The sequence below is a fragment of the Bos javanicus genome, chromosome 6 (genome assembly GCF_032452875.1).
Source record: "Bos javanicus breed banteng chromosome 6, ARS-OSU_banteng_1.0, whole genome shotgun sequence".
Lineage (NCBI taxonomy): Eukaryota > Metazoa > Chordata > Mammalia > Artiodactyla > Bovidae > Bos > Bos javanicus.
The window spans coordinates 45016168-45035595 of NC_083873.1; the positions used below are offsets into that span (position 1 = coordinate 45016168).

The following is a 19428-nucleotide window of genomic DNA, read 5'->3' on the forward strand; positions in this document are numbered from 1 at the left end:
TTATATTTTATGTTATTTGTTTATTGCTGGTATCTTTCATACAAAATGTAAGCTCCACAAGAGCAGGTATCTTTTGTCTATCTTATTGGTTATTATATCAATATTATAGGCTTGACACATAATATATGCTCAACAGATACTTAGTAAATTACTCAGTGAAACTTATCCTACAATCAAAGTTCTCCACTATTTATTTCTATTTCATAGAAATACTGGTCCATACGTTAGACCATGCTATTTTAAATGAGCTTGTCACTGTTCAGACTGGGGGAGGGGGTGGGTCAAGAGGGCTTAACAGGGGTGGAAATGGATATGAGAAACCATGAAATTCAAGAGATCATCTTAAAAATTTCAAACTTAAAAAATGCTTAATAGAAATTACAAGTCATATAAAGTATGACTTGTGCTGGATTACTAAATTACAGGCCAATTCCCATGATTATAATACCCAAGGCCCAGAAAGCAGCTATTTCATTTTAAGAAATATTCTATAATCTTTCAGAATTAGAAGTGGCCTAGATGTCAATTGTTTCTTTCATAAATAAGGGAAAAAAATTTGTGAGTTCAAGTACCTTTACCATAGTGAAACAACTAGGGACAGGAGAGCTAAGACCCCCGGTGTCTGATACAACTTTCACATATACAGGTGATGGTTTTCCTCAGTCAACAGTCTCCATCTGTCCTATGGGGAAGGAGCATTGAAAGATTCTGCTGAGGTTTTCTCTCTCAAAACAAGATGATTATTTCTTGGAGTTCATCAAACTGGAGTTTTAGTCTAATCATCTAGAATTTCTTTTCAGGGCTATTGAGGCATAATTTACACACAGTAAAATTTCAGGTGTCCACTTCTGTGAATTCTGACAAACATACAGTCATGGAACTACTCCCACTATCAAGATACAAAACATTTCACTACCATTAATAATCCCCTCCCCAACCCAGGCCTCTAGCATCCACTGATCTCTTTTCTGTCCTGATATCTTTTTGCCTTTTACAAAAAGGATGGCTACATACAATATGTAGCCTTTCAAGTCTGGCTTATTTCATTTAGCATAATGCACTTGAGAGTTATTATGCTGTTGCATATGTCAGTAGTTGGTTCCTTTTTATTGCAGAGTATGTATGTATCAGTTTGTTTATACCCCAGATGATGGACATTTGAGTTGTTTCCAGCTTTTGGCAATTATGAATAAAATCACCATGAACATTCACATATAAGTTTTTGTACACATACAATTTTTCATTTCTCTTGACTAAATAGCTAAGAGTGGGACACTAGTTTTTATGTTAAGTATACAAGAAACTGCCAAAGCGTTATCAAAGTTGCTGATTAGTTTTTTATATTAGTTTTTGTTTTTTATATTAGTGACATCTCACTTTAATTTGTATTTCCCTAAAGACTGAGGTTGACCATCTTTTTCCTATATCATGTAAATCTTAAGAGATGTCCTAACAATAAAAAGTAAGCAATTACTTTCCTATGGGTTGAATTAGTGGGAAGAAAGGGACTAGGAGAAAACAGGGCACAGAAGTTTTAAATTTCTGTTAGATATTCATAAGGCTGTTTGTTGAGAGGATCTATCAGATGATATACATGAAAATATTTTAAAATATGTAAATTAATATGATAAATCTTAGGGACTGTAACTGCTACTAAGTATTAGAAAGTTATAGATACAAAAATGATACCAGGAACCTCTAGCCCTCCCAGATTGGAGATGAATAAAACATCTTAATCTGACCTGCCCTAGCAACACTGTCTCTGACTACAATTTTGAAGCTGCCCTGAATTAAGCTAGCTTTTAGTGTTGAAGATAAAGTTCAGTTTTCAAGCACAAATGTCACTTTTCATAATCAACATAATCAATGAGTTTAGCATTCCAGTAACGGCAAAAGATGGATTTATTACTTAGAAAGAGAAGCTGGTCAACTTCTACCTGTATTTTTCCTCCTGCAAATGACATGTCACATCTAAACAAGTCTTCCAAAACTAAAAAGAAAAAAACTTGTCCATCTGTCTTTTAAGAGCTTCTATTTACCTATAAGTGATAAATGAATTAAATTTTACCGAACTAATAGAATCCCTGATACAGGACTTTCTCAAAAAAAGCAAACACAAAAACAAAATTGCTTTTCCAAGATTTCTCAGGATATCTGAATAGATGGGATAACAATGATTAATTGAAAACCAAATCAAAGTCAATCCCCTAGGACTGTGCTAGGTATCTATATCCCAAATTGATAAACCAATAGACAGAAACACCAATACTCTGGAGTACTGTTTTAGTCAAGGATATTATTTTATACCTACAGGGAAAGCTTACCTTTCTTTCTTTTAATAGCTTCTTGTAGCCATTTGATCCAAGTGATAATAAAGTAATAAGGACATCTAAAGAAGGTGAAGCTGAAGCTCTTCCTGAAATAAGGATGATATGTTACATTAGGGAGAAAAAGCTTTGTAAAGTAAGATTTATTACAGTAGACTAATACACAAATGGATATTTGTTTGTTAGTTACTTTTTCTGAAGAGCAACTGATTTATTTACCTGGATACATCTTGCTGATTTCCTGAATGAAGGAATCATTAAAGCCAGCAATTATAGCACCACCTACTGGAACCATAAAATTTTTGTCCAAGCTCTGAACGAAAGCATCTATTCTACCAACACGAGCTCCCTAGAACAGAATAACATGCAATATTACATTATTAGTTTCCAGAAGAAAGGACAGCAACTGCTGTTAATAAATGTCATTAAAACAATGCACAGAAATAAAAACACAGATCAAATATTTTCTTTGTATAAACACCAGTAAAATATTTTTTAGTATTAAACAGAGTTTTTAAATGTTGCTTCTTATAACTGGAGGGCTTCCCTCATAGCTCAGTTGACAAAGAATCTGCCTGCAATGCAGGAGACCCCAGTTCAATTCTTGGGTCAGGAAGATCCCCTGGAGAAGGGATAGACTAGCCACTCCAGTATTCTTGGGCTTCCCTTGTGGCTCAGCTGGTAAAGAACCCGCTTGCAATATGGGAGACCTGGGTTCAATCCCTGGGTTGGGAAGATCCCCTGGAGAAGGGAAAGGCTACCTACTCCAGTATTCTGGTCTGGAGAATTCCATGGACTGTGTATAGTCCAGGGGATTACAAAGAGTCGGACACGACTGCGCGACTTTCACTTTCTGCTCCTACCACCACTTGGATAACAACAGAGAAAAGAAAGATTCTATTTTTAACATCAACTAATGGAATTTTTTGGAAGTATACTGTTGGCAATGGTTCTACGTAACTTTGTTTCCTAATGTCATAATCTTGGATGATCCTATTCCATTGCAAATGAACTTCAAGTGAAAATTTCATATTCTGGTGAAAAATGGAATACTTGCTAGAAATGTAAAACTAAGTTCTAGTCCCATGCAACACAGTCCATGACCTTCTGCCTAATGTGTTTCAATTTTCTCCTCTTAAAAACTGAGATACTATCTAAATTTCAGCTAAGATAGTTTTTCTTCTTTATCTATAGCCACAGATTTTCAATCTGTATTCACAATATACATTCCTATTAATATTGTAACCACATTTGACCTTCATCTTCCCACTTTATATCCACATCCATATCTCAGGGAGAATAGAAGGAGCAGATAGGTAGCCTAATCTGAGAGACCAGATCCGGGCAATAGGGAGAAGCAGCAAAATCAGAAAAAGGGCACAGACCACTCTGGAGGCTATCCTGTGATTGTTTCAATCGTAACCTTCCCCATCATTCTCCTTTCTAATTTCCTCATAAACCATGATCAGAGAAAATCTCATCTTACCACAGGAAAACAGAGAGAAGCATATGAGACTAACTGAATAAATAACTGAAAACCATGCAAAGTCACTGAACAAATAACTAAAAACTATGCAAGGTAGTAACACATAAAAATAAAGTGGAACGGAGTTACCTTTTCATCAACATTTAAGTACTGCCCAAGATGTCCCAAGAGAAATCTGAACTTAAATTGGGAGCAGGAGTACTAAGAGGGCAATCAGTCCACAAGACTTTGCTAGAATCCTTTCACTACTAAAACACAGAAAGCAGTCAAAGGGCAGCAAACTCTGTGGCAGGAAAACAAACAGGCCAGGAATGGTGTATAGATCTTGCTCTCCACACTAAGGTCTGAGGCTATTACTGAGGAGGAAAGAAAAACACTACAAGGCTAGAAGGGCTTAAACAGGATAGGAAACACAGGAGCACGTCCTATGAAGTAAACAGTGGCCATTTATCAGTTCATTCACTTACTCATTAATTCAGAGGACAAATATTGGGGCACCTATCACCTATTATCATACACTGCTCCAGGTCCTGGACACAGCAGCAGTGAATAAAACAGATGATTGTTCATACAATAATTAAGGCTAGAATTTACAGAGAACTTACTACGCATCAGGCACTGTTCTAAGCACTCTACATTCTTAACTCATTTAACCTTTGCAATACCCCTCTGGGCAGATGTCACAATAATAGCTATTTTACAGATAAGAAAATTAAAGCACAAAGAAATTAAAGTGATGTGCCCAAGGTCAGAAATGTAGTTAAAGCGTCTTACTGAAAGTCACCTGGGGCTTCCCAGGTAACTCGGTGGTAAAGAATCCATCTGCCAATGCAGGAGTCACAGGAGATGTGGGTTTGATCCTCGGATTGGGAAGATCCCCTGGAGAGGAAATGGCAACCCACTCCAGTGTTCTTGCCTGGAGAACCCCATGGAGAGGAGCCTGGTGGGCTACGGTCTATGGGGTCTCAGAGTCAGACGCGACTAAGCAACTGAGCATACATGCACACACTGAAAGTCACCCTGGCAAAAACCTAGGTAAGTGCGATGAAGAATTCATGTTTAAAGAATTAAATAGTATCCTATAGCATTTTCATCTTTCCAGCAGCTCATAAAAGTCTTGGAGGCCCTGAATCCTCATTTCCTCATTTCTTGCATCTGATTCATCAGCATACCCTATAAGATCGACTCTCAAAATACATCTGAATCGAACTGTTCCTTAACACCTCAACAGCTACCACCCTGGCCTAGGCCACCAACACATCTCACGTGGGCAGCTGCAACAACCTTCCATACTTGTCTTCCTGCAGGCCGTTTCCCACAGCACAGCCAAAACGATGGTTATAAAAGTCAGTCACAGGCTATTCTGCCCAAAGCCTTCCATTGCCTGATGATCATACCAAGAATAAAATCTCAAACCTTTACCCCACCTCAGAACCTCTTTACCCTCACTGCCACCCTCAGTTGCCCTGGCCCAGCTATACCGGCCTCCTTGCTCTTCTTCACCCATTCCCAGCACACCCTGGCCTCTGCGTTACTTTCTGCCTGGAATCTCTCCAGAGTACCACCCAACTCACTCTTTCATATCACTCAGGACTCTGCTCAAATGTCACTTCTCAGAGAGGACTTCCTGGATCACTCCATCTGACACCCCTCCTCTCAAATGCTAGAGCATTTATGAAGACCTGTCATCCTTATTGCTCACTGTCTGCTTCTACTCCATGAGGATGAAGATTGTTACAATTACTACTGCATCCCCAACACCTACCCTGGTGCCTGGCACATCTGTGGGAACCCTGCAAATATGTGTTGAATGAATTGACAGGTCTATGAATAAGCAGTATAACACCTACTTCTCTCAAATTCTCAATAAAAACACACACTGCTTCCCACACTTTGGGAGCTTAACAATCCATTCTAACTCTAAAATTTAAATTAATTCTACGTAATTCTGTGACTCTACTACAACCCTATCTAGTAATGTGTCCTCACACCCATATTCTATGAGTCTCCTAAATTAGTCAGTTTAATATATATCAGAATTATATGTTTTGCAAAGTTAATTTCCTGGCCATATATGCATATCAGAATGCACAGTATGCTCAGCATTAAGTCATTCTGGGGTACTGCCCTTGAAAAAAAAAAAAAAGAATTCGGAAACATTTTAGTTATACCTCTTTCTTTCCTGATTGCTTGATTATTGCAATACTATCTTCTCAAGAAAGCTTAGCAGTTTTGGTACTTTGTTTTTTAGAGGAAAATAAGGGCTTTGGAGTCACATAGAACTAGATGGGCCATTTTGCAGCTTCGTTCCTTAGGCAAGTCACTTAATACCTCTGAGTGTGTTTCTTCATTTGCAGAACAGAAACAATAAGAAGTATACCTTAAACTGTTAGGATTAATTTAATAAACTTTAAAAGTCTAGCAGGATGCCTGACACATGGTGTATACTGAGTAAATGGCACGTACAATGAATAAAAACTACTGAAACAAAGTTAATTTTAATTTTTTAGAATGTCATGAAACAACTAGCACCAATAAGACCCAAATATTCATTTGGTTGAAAGCAACAGGGACACCACCTCTTTTTCTAAGGGTCAATGTTCATGTAGGGTTCTTCGCTTTTTTAAAGAACTATCAGTTCTAGAAGGTAACACAGTATCTGCAACAATACAACAACTACCTCATAAAAATTCATTCACCATCTTATAATGTTATTTTCTGGTTAAAATTTTAGTAAAACCACCTCACAAATGAAGAGAAGTGATGACAAAGTAGTCTATTTGTGATGTATAACCCCACGGGAAGCTTTCGGAGTCCTAAACTCTTCAATTACACCATCAAATTTCCCAGTATTCAAAAATATGTCATGAACATTGCTGGGTTAAGTATGTAACATCTGGATAAATGTTAAGGGACCATTAAACTGATTATTATGAAAACTTCATAAGCATGTGGAGAGTATAGAAACACTAATATTTAAATTTAAAAATTAAATATTTTTACTAAATTTGAAAATGTTAATACTAAGTATACATAACAGCTATAACCATATACGTATTTTAAAAAAGAGAGAAAAGGGATACAGAAATTACTAAGGGTAACTGTTAGGGTAACAGGTTTATGAGTGATCTTCTACTCCTTCCTCATTTTTCTAAACTTTTAGGAATGCTGGTATATTTAACTTTTAAAAGAACTGAGGCTGCTAAAAATTAAAGAGGAAGAGAGAGGAAAAGGGGGAAAGGGAGATGGAATAAAAATGAATCACTGAAATCATGTTTTTTTCAAGAGTTCCTCTGCCACTATTCAAATTAGATATAATCTAATCTAAAATTGTGATGAAGCCTTAAAAAGTTAAGGAGTTATGGAAAAGGATATCGAGGAAACAGTAAACGGTTTTCCACAAAGGTTTTAAAAAACCTGGCATACCACCCACCTCTGGACCTCTTTTGTTATGCAAGCTAATCTATTTCTTTATTGACTAAGCTAATTTGGGTTGGGTTTCTGTTACCTGCAGTCAATTACATCTTAACAGGTACAACCTTTGAGTAAAGAAATTAAGAAAATCGGCTAATACTATCATATAAACCATATTTATATCAGAGTACACTCAAAAGAATAAAAAAGAAAACAAAAAATTTATAAGATAGGACCTACAGATCTAAGAAGCATTCACCACCACGTGGGAGACCGCAGAGAATCTGTGAGCAACTCTTAACCACGTAACACAAATTACATGCGTGTCAAAACTGAGTACTTGTTTATATCATTATGAACACAAATCATAAAACTTGTATCATACCTAAATAATATCTATCTATATACTAATATAGCATGAATAATCACTGTAAGTAAATATAATTCAATTTGGAGTAATCAATTATTGAGTGCCAATTATGTACCAGGTTCTGTCCCAAGGACTGAAGACATAACAGTGAACAAAGTCCTTTCCCTAATAGAAAACAGTCCTTTCCTATTTGCCAACTCCACAGTTATATGCTAGAATAAATATTCAACATTTTATGAATACTATAATCAAGTACATTAGAAAAATGAGAACACTGGTAATGGAACATTTTGAGAAAGTTAAATAAAATAAGCTACTGAAGTTTTTTTTTTTTTTAAGAAAAACAGATTAAAAAAAATTGAGGTATAGTTGCTTTACAATGTTGTGTTTAGTTCAGTTCAGTCACTCAGTCATGTCCGACTCTTTGTGACCCATGGACTACAGCACGCCAGGCTTCCCTGTCCATCACAAACTCATGTCCGTTGAGTCGGTGATGCCATCCAACAATCTCATCCTCTGTCATTCTCTTCTCCTCCCGCCTTCAATCTTTCCCAGCATCAGGGTCTTCTCAAATGAGTCAATTCTTCATATCAGGTGGCCAAAGTATTGGAGTTTCAGCTTCAGCATCAGTCCTTCCAATCAATATTCAGGACTGATCTCCTTTAGGATGGACTGGTTGGATGTCCTTCCAGTCCAAGGGACTCTTGAGTCTTCTCCAACACTGTAGTTCAAAAGCATCAATTCTTCGGCACTCAACTTTCTTTATAGTCCAACTCTCACATCCATACATGACTACTGGAAAAACCACAGCTTTGACTAGATGGACCTTTGTTGGCAAAGTAATGTCTCTGCTTTTTAAAATGCTATCTAGGTTGGTCATAATTTTTCTTCCAAGGAGCAAGTGTCTTTTAATTTCATGGCTGCAGTCACCATCTGCAGTGATTTTGGAGCCCCCCAAAATAAAGTCTGCCACTATTCCCCATCTATTTGCCATGAAGTGATGGGACCAGATGCCATGATCTTAGTTTTCTGAACGTTGAGCTTTAAGTCAACTTTTTCACTCTCCTCTTTCACTTTCATCAACAGACTCTTTAGTTCTTCTTCACTTTCTGCATAAGTGTGGTGTCATCTGCCTATATGAGGTTATTGATATTTCTCCTGGCAATCTTGATTCCAGCTTGTGCTTCATCCAGTCCAGCATTTTGCATGATATACTCTGCATATAAGTTAAATAAGCAGGGTGACAATATACAGCCTCGATGTACTCCTTTCCCGATTTGGAACCAGTCTGTTCTTCCATGTCCAGTTCTAACTATTGCTTCTTGACCTGCATACAGATTTCTCAGGAGGCAGGTAAGGTGGTCTGGTATTCCCATCTCTTTCAGAATTTTCCACAGTTTGCTGTGATCCACACAGTCAAAGGCTCTGGAATAGTCAATAAAGCAGAAATAGATGTTTTTCTGGAACTCCCTTGCTTTTTCAATGATGCTTTTTCAATGACGTTGGTAATTTGATCTCTGGTTCCTCTGCCTTTCCTAAAACCGGCTTGAACATCTGAAAGTTCACTGTTCACATACTGTTGAAGCCTGGCTTGGAGAATTTTGAGCATTACTTTGCTAGCGTGTTGAAATGAGTACATTTGTACAGTAGCTGGAGCATTCTTTGACACTGCCTTTCTTTGGGACTGAAATGAAAACTGACCTTTCCCAGTCTTGTGGCCACTGCTGAGATTTCCATATTTGCTGGCATATTGAGTGCAACACTTTCACAGCATCATCTTTTAGGATCTGAAATAGCTCAACTGGAATTCCATCACCTCCACTAATTTTGTTCATAGTGATGCTTCCTAAGGCCCATTTGACTGCATTCCAGGATTTCTGGCTCTAGGTGAGTGATCACACCATCATGATTATATGGGTCATGAAGATCTTTTTTGTATAGTTCTTCTGTGTATTTTTGCTACCTCTTCTTAATATCTTCTGCTTCTGTTAGGTCCATACCATTTCTGTCCTTTATTGAGCCCATCTTTGCATGAAATCTTCCCTTGGTATCTCGAATTTTCTTGAAGAGATCTCTAGTCTTTCCCCATTTGCCGGGAGCCGGCATATTGCATATTGAGTGCATATTGCATATTGAGTGCAGCACTTTTCAGGATCTGGAATAGCTCAACTGGAATTCTATCACTGCCGGTAGCCAGCGTGAGGAACTCCGCCCATGACAAAGGTCATGAGGAAGGAGGCTCGGCATACGCAAAGGCGGGATCGAGCCTCAGGAGTCCCCCTGGAAATTCTCGAGCATATACCCCCAAAACCAGAGTCTGCCTACTTTCTGCTTTACGGGGGGCTGTCCCCCACTACCTCTCTGAAAAAAAGTTAGCTTACAGCTCCAGTTAATAATTCCTGGGTGTGACAGTGTTTAACCTACAAACTCCTTTGGAAATCCTCTAGCCTGCCTGAATAGGTTTTTCCGGCAACATGTGATTGTTCAGAGCCTCCCAACTGTGAGAAGCAGGAGATGTTCTAACTGTCTAAACACAGATTCTTTTGAGTAGTTAAAAGATTGATTAGAAATTGTATTGGTGAAGGGATTTTCACTTGTTGGGCCAATGTTTGCTGCTAAGTCTCCATATCCCTTACCTGCTGTGTCCCTGGCAGTGTATTGGTTAATATAATTGGTGTAAATAGTAGCTTTAATGTTTGTAACCTGGGACCCTTGAGTTAATTCTTTTTCTTGTTGTAGCCCACCACACCTTTGCTCTGTAGGAATGCAACTTTATCTAATGCTTTTGGAGGGTGGCTCCTGACCAATCACCTTTAGAGAAAAATAAGTTTTCTGAAGAAAAGGTCTTAAAATGTTAACAGGCCTCCAGGCCAGAAGATGATGCAAATCACCTAAGCTTTTGCATATGATAAGTTTGCAGGAAGAAAGCCTGGTTTGCTGCAAGACTCTACCCCTTCCCCCATTATCCTCTGTGCATAACTTAAGGTATAAAAACTACTTTGAAAAATAAAGTGCGGGCCTTGTTCACCGAAACTTGGTCTCACCATGTCGTTCTTTCTCTTACCTTCTGGCTGAATTATTCAGCCTCTTTTCTCCACTGAATTTCCTCACTGAGCTATCCTTATTTCAGCCTCTTTTCTCCACTGAACTTTACTGAGCTATCCTCATTCTATTACTCTTTATATCCTTAATTAACATTTAATTAAGCAATTGTTTCCTGATCTTCGCCTACGCCGTCTCTCCTTCGAATACCCTGGTTCAGCCGGGGCTGGTCCCCGGCACCCATTCTCTTGTTTTCCTCTATGTCTTTGCATTGATCACTGGAGAAGGCTTTCTTATCTCTCCTTGCTATTCTTTGGAACTCTGCATTCAAATGGGTATATCTTTGCTTTTCTCCTTTGCCTTTTCCTTCTCTTCTTTCACAGCTATTTGTAAGGCCTCCTCAACCATTTTGCCTTCTTGAATCTCCTTTTCTTGGGGATAGTCTTGATCACTGCCTCCTGTACAATGTCACGAACCTCTGTCCATAGTTCTTCAGGCATTCTATCGGATTTAATCCCCTGAATGTATTTGTCACTTCCTCTGTATAATCGTTAAGGGATTTGATATAGGTCATACCTGAATGGTCTAGTGGTTTTCCCTACTTTCTTCAATTTAAGTCTGAATTTTGCAATAAGGAGTTCATGATCTGAGCTCCAGTCAGCTTCCAGTCTTGTTTTTGCTGACTACATAGAACTTCTCCATCTTTGACTGCAAAGTATATAATCAATCTAATTTTGGTATTGACCATCTGGTAATGTCCAATGTTGTATTAGTTTCTGCTGTACAATGAAGTGAATTGGCTACATATAGCCCCCCACCTTGGACCTCCCTTCCACCTCCCACCTTGGGTAGGATGAACTGAGAGACTAGGACGGATAAATACACACTACCAACTACCATGTGTAGAGTAGAGAGCTACTGGGAACCTGCTCTATAGCATAGGAAGCTCAGCTCTGTCTTCTGTGGCAAAATATTTTTATATCCGTTCTGAGCATAGCTATAGTCCAATGCCACTAGCAACAAATAATGACTTTCACTAGTAACTACTGGATGCAAATTCCTAATGCTCCATAAAAATGAAGATGCTAAACTAACTGTCTTTCTATATTAGGTTGCAAGAAAAACAAAGTAATAATCCCAAGGATGTTAAAATACATTTTTTGTTGACATATCTTTTGAAGCTCTTACCTGCTGAATGAGGTGCATGCACTTTGAAGATTGCACTCCATAAGCATTGTTGACTATATGTGGAATGCCATAATTAGCACAAATCACAGCCAGTTCTTCTAACCTATAAACATATTCAATAGAAAGATGTATTCATACTCTGCCTTAATAAACTACAAAAAAAAGTTTTAAAATTTAAGTTATCCATATGGCAACCCACTCCAGGATTCTTCCCTGGGAAGTCCCATGGACAGAGGTGCCTAGTGAGCTATAATCATGGGGTCACAAACGACTTAGCGACTAAATAGCAAAAAAGTATACTAGGGGAAAAAATGACAAACTGAAATTTTTACAGCAGTATTTCAGCATATAATTTGGCACCTTTAATATACATAGTAGGTACTTAGGGATAAGCCTGAAAAAGCTTTTAAATTAATGTTACCAATAAAAATAAGAAAACAAGTGTTTAGAAAAATCTATATAGACGGTAGCTTTTAAATCACTTGAAAATTTTCGATATGAAAAGCAAGAAGCAGATTATTTATACAGTTCTTACAAGGTTGATATGCTCATTTTTAAATGCTTTCAGTTGCTTATCACTCCAAAGCTAATATCTGCAAAATAATTAGCATATCTTGAAATCCTAAGAAGTCTCATATAAAGCATCTCATAAAGTAAAAAATACATTTTCAAACAGACTTTAATGTATTAAAAAATACAGAACATTAAACTACTTGAGTACCAAAATAACATTTTCCAACAATTTGGATACTAAAGAATCTTTTAAATAGCTGCTGGTTTAAAATTCACTCTTACTTTTTCATTTGATACTTCTCATATTAAGACAATCTGAGAGTCTAACTTTATGCAAAGTAAGGTAATAAATTTCAATTGGAGTGTAATAAATAATGCTCTTTTGTAAAACTAAATACTACTTGTGACTGAGGTCATCTCTAACAGAAATGTCTTCATGCTATGAAGCTAAAACAAAACCTTATGGCTTGATAAAATTATTAAAAAATGCTCTCTACAATATAAAATTTGAAAGCAAAGCATGTTAAAAGAAAAAAATTCTTCCCCATAAGAATGTATTATAAATATATAATAGCTTAACTATCTATTTATCCATAGCACATCTTCCTTTTACAGTAGATGTACATTAATATGTTTTTAAACTACAAATAGGAATAACACTATTCAACATCAGAAGTTTTCAATTTATATCCCTAAAGTTTTGTTTTATGAATTAAAAACTCATTTTATCACTCATTTTCATAAACCTCACAAATCAAGGCAGAAAACTAATCAGATGTTGTTTTTAACAAAAACAGACCTTCCGGAATACACACAAGTATTTTTTTTATAAAAGACACTTTCACATGTTTGTATTTTAATGAAAGTATTTCTTAATAACGGAACAAACTTCTTTTAGAATAAAGCATCATAATAACAAAGTACTTTAAAAAAAAGGACTTGTGAGTAGTTTTAAATATTCTGAATTGATCAAATTGCTAATATTTACAATGTGTATTAAGAGGGCAAGGAGAAACAAAAAAATATTTTTGACGTGAATTGGACTGCATTCTAACTCAGAATCCAATTTAAGTTATCAATTTAAGAAATGATACTTTAAAAAAACATTTTCTTTGATTTTGCTCCATAATACTGTCCAATTAATTAATAAAGATAATATATACATTCAAATTAAAACTATAAAGGAATTAAACTTAATGTAAGGAAATAAAAATGTATTTTTAAATTTAATAAAATCAGAAATTCAAACATATTACTAATAACTGAGCATCATCATATTCCTAAAGTTCACTCTAATCAGGAACATTCATTATATAACACCAATAACAGTAGCATTTAACATAAGAATAAACATGAGAATTCTGACTGAAAAAAAAACCCTGATTTTTTCTAAAGGATAATACACACAAAATGTACTTATCCTATACCAGGTAATAAAGTTATTCAAAATGATACAGATGGCCAACAGGCACATGAAAAGATGCTCAACATCACTAATTATTATAGAGATGCAAATCAAAACTTCAATGAGGTATCACCTCACACCACTCAGAATGGCCATCATTAAAAAAATCTACAAATAATAAGTGCTGGAGAGGGTGTGGGGAAAAGGAAACCCTCCTTCATTGTTTGCGGGAATGTAAACTGATGCAGCCACTATGGAAAAAGAGAATGGCGATTCCTTAAAAAAACTAAAAATAGAGTTGCCATAGGATCCAGCATTCCCACTTCTGCACATACATGCAGACAAAACTCTTAATTCAAACAAACACATGCATCCCTATATTCATAACGAGGGCTTCCCCAGGTGGCATTAGTGGTAAAAAAAATCTCCCTGCCAACGCATGAGACACAGGTTCAGTGTCTGGGGTGGGAAGATTCCCTGCAGTGTGAAATGACACCCACTCCAGTATTCTTCTTGGATAATCCCATGGACAAAGGAGCCTGGCAGACTACACAGTCCATGGGGCCACAAAAATTCAGACACGACTGAGTGACTGAGCTATATTCATAATGGCACTATCTACAATAGCCAAAACATGGAAGCAACCTGAATGCCTACCTATAGGTGAATGGATAAAGATGTGGCCTATATATACAATGGAATACTACTCAGCCATAAAAAAAGAACAAAATAACACCAATTGCAGCAATATAGACTGACCTAGAGATTAGCATACTAAGTGAAGCAAGCCAGAGAAAGAAAATTACAATTTGATATCACTTATATGCAGAATTTAAAATGATACAAATGAATAAACTTACAAAACAGAAACAACTCACAGACACAGAGAAGAAATTTATGATTACCAAAAGGGAAAGAGGGTGGGGGAAGGATAAATAAGAAGTTTGGGATCAGCAGATACAAACTACTACATGTAAAACAGATAAACCACAAGGTCATACTGTATAGCACAGGGAGCTATATTCAATATCCTTTAATAAATCCTAATGGAAAAGATACAAAAAAACAACATGTATATTGTTTTTATATGTATATGTATAACTGAATCACTTTTCTGTACACCAGAAACACAATACTGCAAATCAACCATATGTCAATTTAAAAAAAAGTCAAAATGAAACAAAAACAAAAATATCCTCACAAAAATATCCTCAAGGACAAATTATCTATAATAATGCAAATATCCATATGCTGTTTTTAGAAATGTAATTTATTTCCATCACATTAAAATTTTTCTAGATAGCAAAAACATCAATGAAGAAATAAAGATGTTTATTTAATATTTCAATACAAATTTAAAATTTGATAAGTAATGAATAAACAACTCAAGCATATGTAACATAATCTGAAAACAGCACTCAAGCTCATGAATGAAGCAAGTGTCTTAAAAAAGTCTTAAAATCTGCCTATAAAGAGCTAACATGTATTCATTATTGTCAAATCACGTGACTTCATGAACTAAAATCAAAGTGTAACTTGATGCTATGAAAATAGTCCAAAGTCAATGTAGTTTTTATAAATTATTAGTACTTATATTAAAAATGTTAAAATGAAACAAACAGTTGCTGTCAAAACTAGAAATATATATTACTATACCTAAGCCTACCACATTTTCAGAGCAAAAGCTTGTGGCCATCCTTTAGTAAAGGAAACAGTTGCCATTTTTAAACATTTGCATTTTCTCTAAATGCAAGGATAATTATATACCTAACTGTATATCTGGGTTAGTCTTCCAATTTATTTATTTTTTAATTTTTATTATTATTATTTCTTACTTTACAATATTGTATTGGTTTTGCCATACATCAACATGCATCAGTGGACAATAAATAATCCTAAAATTTTCTGTTTAAAATCTGTTATTATAATACTGATAGTTTCTATATATGAAAACAAACTGTAAGATCAAGTAAGTGGAGATGGCAATAAAACCAAATATGTAAATCCAAAATTTAGCTTAGAAACTTCTATTAAATAATGACAAAAAGGATGCTAGAAAGCCAGAAACATAATGAAGAGCAAGAAAACAGATGCTCTGAGTCTTTTCAGGTGATAAAAAGGGTTTCCACTTGGTACTAGTTGCTTTTCCTTCTTCTATATCATATTTTTATTTTCTGAAGCCATTATGTTGTTTCTTCAACAGTCCATTCAAGTAGCATTAACTGCCAAATGTTACTTAGACATCTCTCAGAATTAGTATAAGTGCATTTTAAAGACTGATGAACAGTGAAAGACAAAGTTCACAAATCATTTACCTATCAGGCACCCTTGGAGCAAAACAGGATGTGGTAGAATGAACACACAGAACGTGATCAGGCCCAAGTTCCTGGACTTTAGCCTCCACTGCTTTGAGGTCTGTGCGCAGCTCGTCACCTTCTAAAATGTTCTCTATCACCACAGGCTCAAAACCTAACCAAGTCAACCAGAAACCAAAATGTTAGAATAAGGGGAGATCCTGGACTCTAGGAAGCAGTCCTATTCTATACAGAACTCTTAAATATTTATTTTGGTCAATGGACCCTTCTCTAATATAAAGACCTGGCTTAATACTGGCATGAGGCAAAGGCAGGTCAAAACAATGTGAAGGACAGTTAGGATCACAAATCCATTTAATATTTTGATATGACAAGAAAGACTAATTCTGGGAAGAAACGAAAACAAGTGTTGAATAGATGCCTAGGAAAGTAATAACACAGTCATTGATGACAAAAGAGGTCACTGAGCCCTGTTCAATTTCAGTCCACCAAAAAGTAAATCTACTCAATCTCTGGCAACACAAGTTTTATTTTAAAGTACACTTTATTTCAGAGATGAACAAAAATAATACAATTCAAGTACTGGAACAAATCACAATCATGCACTTAATGTTTTACCTCTAAAGAAAAATAAAACACATTTTAGGAGACCCATCTCATAGCTTGTAACAGCCTTCTATAATTTAAATATAAAAATTGTTTTGCACATAAAGTTATTATGTACTCACATCTTAAGTCTTCCCAAATACCAGATCTAGCAGTAGGCTAGATTCATGGATTTAAAAGCTATAAGGGATTTAGAAACCATTTAACTCAACTTACTCATTTCAAAGATAAGGGAGCCAAAGTTTAGGAAGATTAAGTGGCTTCCCCAAGGTCACACAGCAATTTAAAGCAGAGTTCAGTGCAAATAGTTTTCATTTCTGTTTTAGAATCCACAACAAGTTGTCTGCATTCTACCTACAGAAATATAAAACTTCAGCCACTATAAAATCATCAATTCACATGCTGGTCCACAGAAGTCTAGACTTCATATCTAAGCAGCTACTAAAACAAAACTTTACTTAAATAAATAACATCCTAAGGATAGCTAATTTTCCATTATCAAATTCTCTAGATTCAACCCTATTTTTGCTTTCAAACAACTACAATGCAAGTTTGTGTTGTTTTTCTATGAATACAGCCATCTTGCTTCCTAAGAACATAATGTAGTCCAAATCATAACACCTTTTGGAAAAAGTTTCCAGTTTTTCAATATATCAATCTTTCCATAAGTTTGGTTATCAGATTTTTGGTTAATAGTTTGCAAATTAACAGACTTGACAGATTTATGCCAGTTAAAAGTCTATTTCTGCTATATGACCTTATTATGAATCCCTTTACCTGAGTTTCTTTAGAATTATTTAAGCAGTTTAATTACAGTCCAATACTGTTCATTTCATACAACAGACTGAGGTCATTCAAAAATAACTTTAAATTCTCAAATTTGACTTGTCCTAATCAGGAAGCCAAATACTAAAATGCCAATTTAAAATTTCTTCTCATCTATACTCAGTGATGTCTGTATTCCTGTACTTTGATTCATGGTAATTATTTATAGGTATTCCACTCATGTACATACAACAAACATTCCTGAAGCACCTTGTATGCTCCAGGGATTATTGCCCGCATTTCATATGTTATCCCATTTAATCCTGAAAACAATCGTAGGTAATCATATCCCCATTTTAAAGAACGGGGGCATAAAATGCAACACTTCCACTTCTTGAGTGTATACTTTTCAGAATTCACAGCAGGGACTCAAACAGGATATGTATACCCATGTTCTTAGCAGCATTATTCACCATAGCCAAAAGGCGGAAGCAATCCAAGTGTCCACCAGTAAATGAATAAACAAAATGAGATATATATATACATGCAATATGCACTCAGGCACGCGCGCACACACACACACACACACAATGGGAGTCTTAAAAGAAGAAGGAAATTCTGGTACATGCTATAACATGGATGAACCTTAAAGATATTATGCTAAGTCAAATAAGCCAGTCACGAAAGGACAAATAGTCTATAATTCTACCTATATGAAGGACAAATTCATAGACAGAAAGTAGACCTGGGGTGGAGGGCAGGGGAGAGTTATTGTTTAATAGGTAGAGTTTCAGTTTAAGAGGATGAAAAAGTTCTGTAGAGAGATGACAGTGATGGTTCAAACATGATGAATGTACTTAATATCAAGAAACTATATATTTAAAATCAGTTAAAATAATAAATTTTGTTATGTATGTTTTACCACAATTAAAAAAAAAAGGAATAGGAACAGGTTTATTTGGTAGCTCAGATGGTAAAGAGTCTGCCTGCAGTGCAGGAGATCCAGGTTCAATCCCTGGGTCGGGAAGATCCCCTGGAGAAGGAAACAGCAACCCACTCCAGTATTCTTGCTTGGAAAATCCCATGGATGGAGGAACCTGGCAGGCTACAGTCCATGGCGTCACAGAGACAGACACGACTGAGTAACTTCACTTTAGTTTCTTTTTCACTTATTTGCCTCTATATAAAATGTTTGAATTTTCTGTGATATTGAAGACATATATGCTGCTTCTCTTTTTTTACCTGCAGTGATCATGGATTTAAAGCAAGACTTCTGGTCTATTCGTGGCCATATAATATACTTTGCCTTTGGTCTTCTGTGTCGCAATGTTAAGAAACACAGGGTTAGACTCATACCAGTTGCCATTGGAACTACAAAGCAGCTGGTCACTGTATGGACACCTACAAATAAGAAGAAAAACAGAAATTAGTTATTCCATTGAAAAACTAGCATCCTTCTTAAAGAAATTATATACTTCTATCAAATAAAAGAGTTATAGACTTAATACTTCTTCTGTATTCCTGCTCAGGAAGCTCACTGCTAAATTCATCCTTCAGGCTTATGGCTCTTATTTTCCATCTTATTCTAAAGGTTTTATATACATCTTTTCAAAAGCCATTTATACTCCTTTTGGAAAGAAGCATTAATAAAAGAAATTAGGCAAAGGTTTGTGTGACTGGTCAGCCAAAAGTATTATGATTAACACAGTACATACCAGCCAATTTTATGATGTCCAGGACCAAAGAATTGGTAATTTTGTTCAAAAGGCTAGAACCTGCAGCTTTGGGTTGCACAGCAGAAATATCACCTGATCGTCCAATTCCATGAATGAACCTAAGCAAAAAATGGGCCAACAACTGGACAAAAATGTTCAGTGTTAAGTAATCCACTGTATAAGTATACAAATACAAATAACCAAATAAACACTATATTTGACTATTAATAATGTGGAAATATCTAGTTAAAACAAATTCATCAATTATGCTGTGGCTGCTAG

At 35.9% G+C, this 19428-nt stretch overlaps 1 protein-coding gene across 3 annotated transcripts in view; it reads right to left on the bottom strand.

Moving 5' to 3' along the window:
* SEPSECS (Sep (O-phosphoserine) tRNA:Sec (selenocysteine) tRNA synthase) overlaps window positions 1-19428 on the bottom strand; it is a 40509-nt gene that overhangs the window by 17364 nt on the left and 3717 nt on the right. For all 3 annotated transcript variants that reach the window (XR_009736942.1, XM_061419825.1, XM_061419824.1), the window contains exons 3-8: window positions 19147-19265; window positions 18674-18832; window positions 16061-16214; window positions 11828-11930; window positions 2547-2676; window positions 2325-2416 (exon numbers count right to left, since the gene is read on the bottom strand). Coding sequence is in view for 2 of the 3 variants with exons in the window: in XM_061419825.1 (XP_061275809.1) it covers window positions 2325-2416; window positions 2547-2676; window positions 11828-11930; window positions 16061-16214; window positions 18674-18832; window positions 19147-19265 (757 nt within the window). In the remaining variant the exon portion in view is untranslated. The remainder of the gene's footprint in view (window positions 1-2324; window positions 2417-2546; window positions 2677-11827; window positions 11931-16060; window positions 16215-18673; window positions 18833-19146; window positions 19266-19428) is intronic.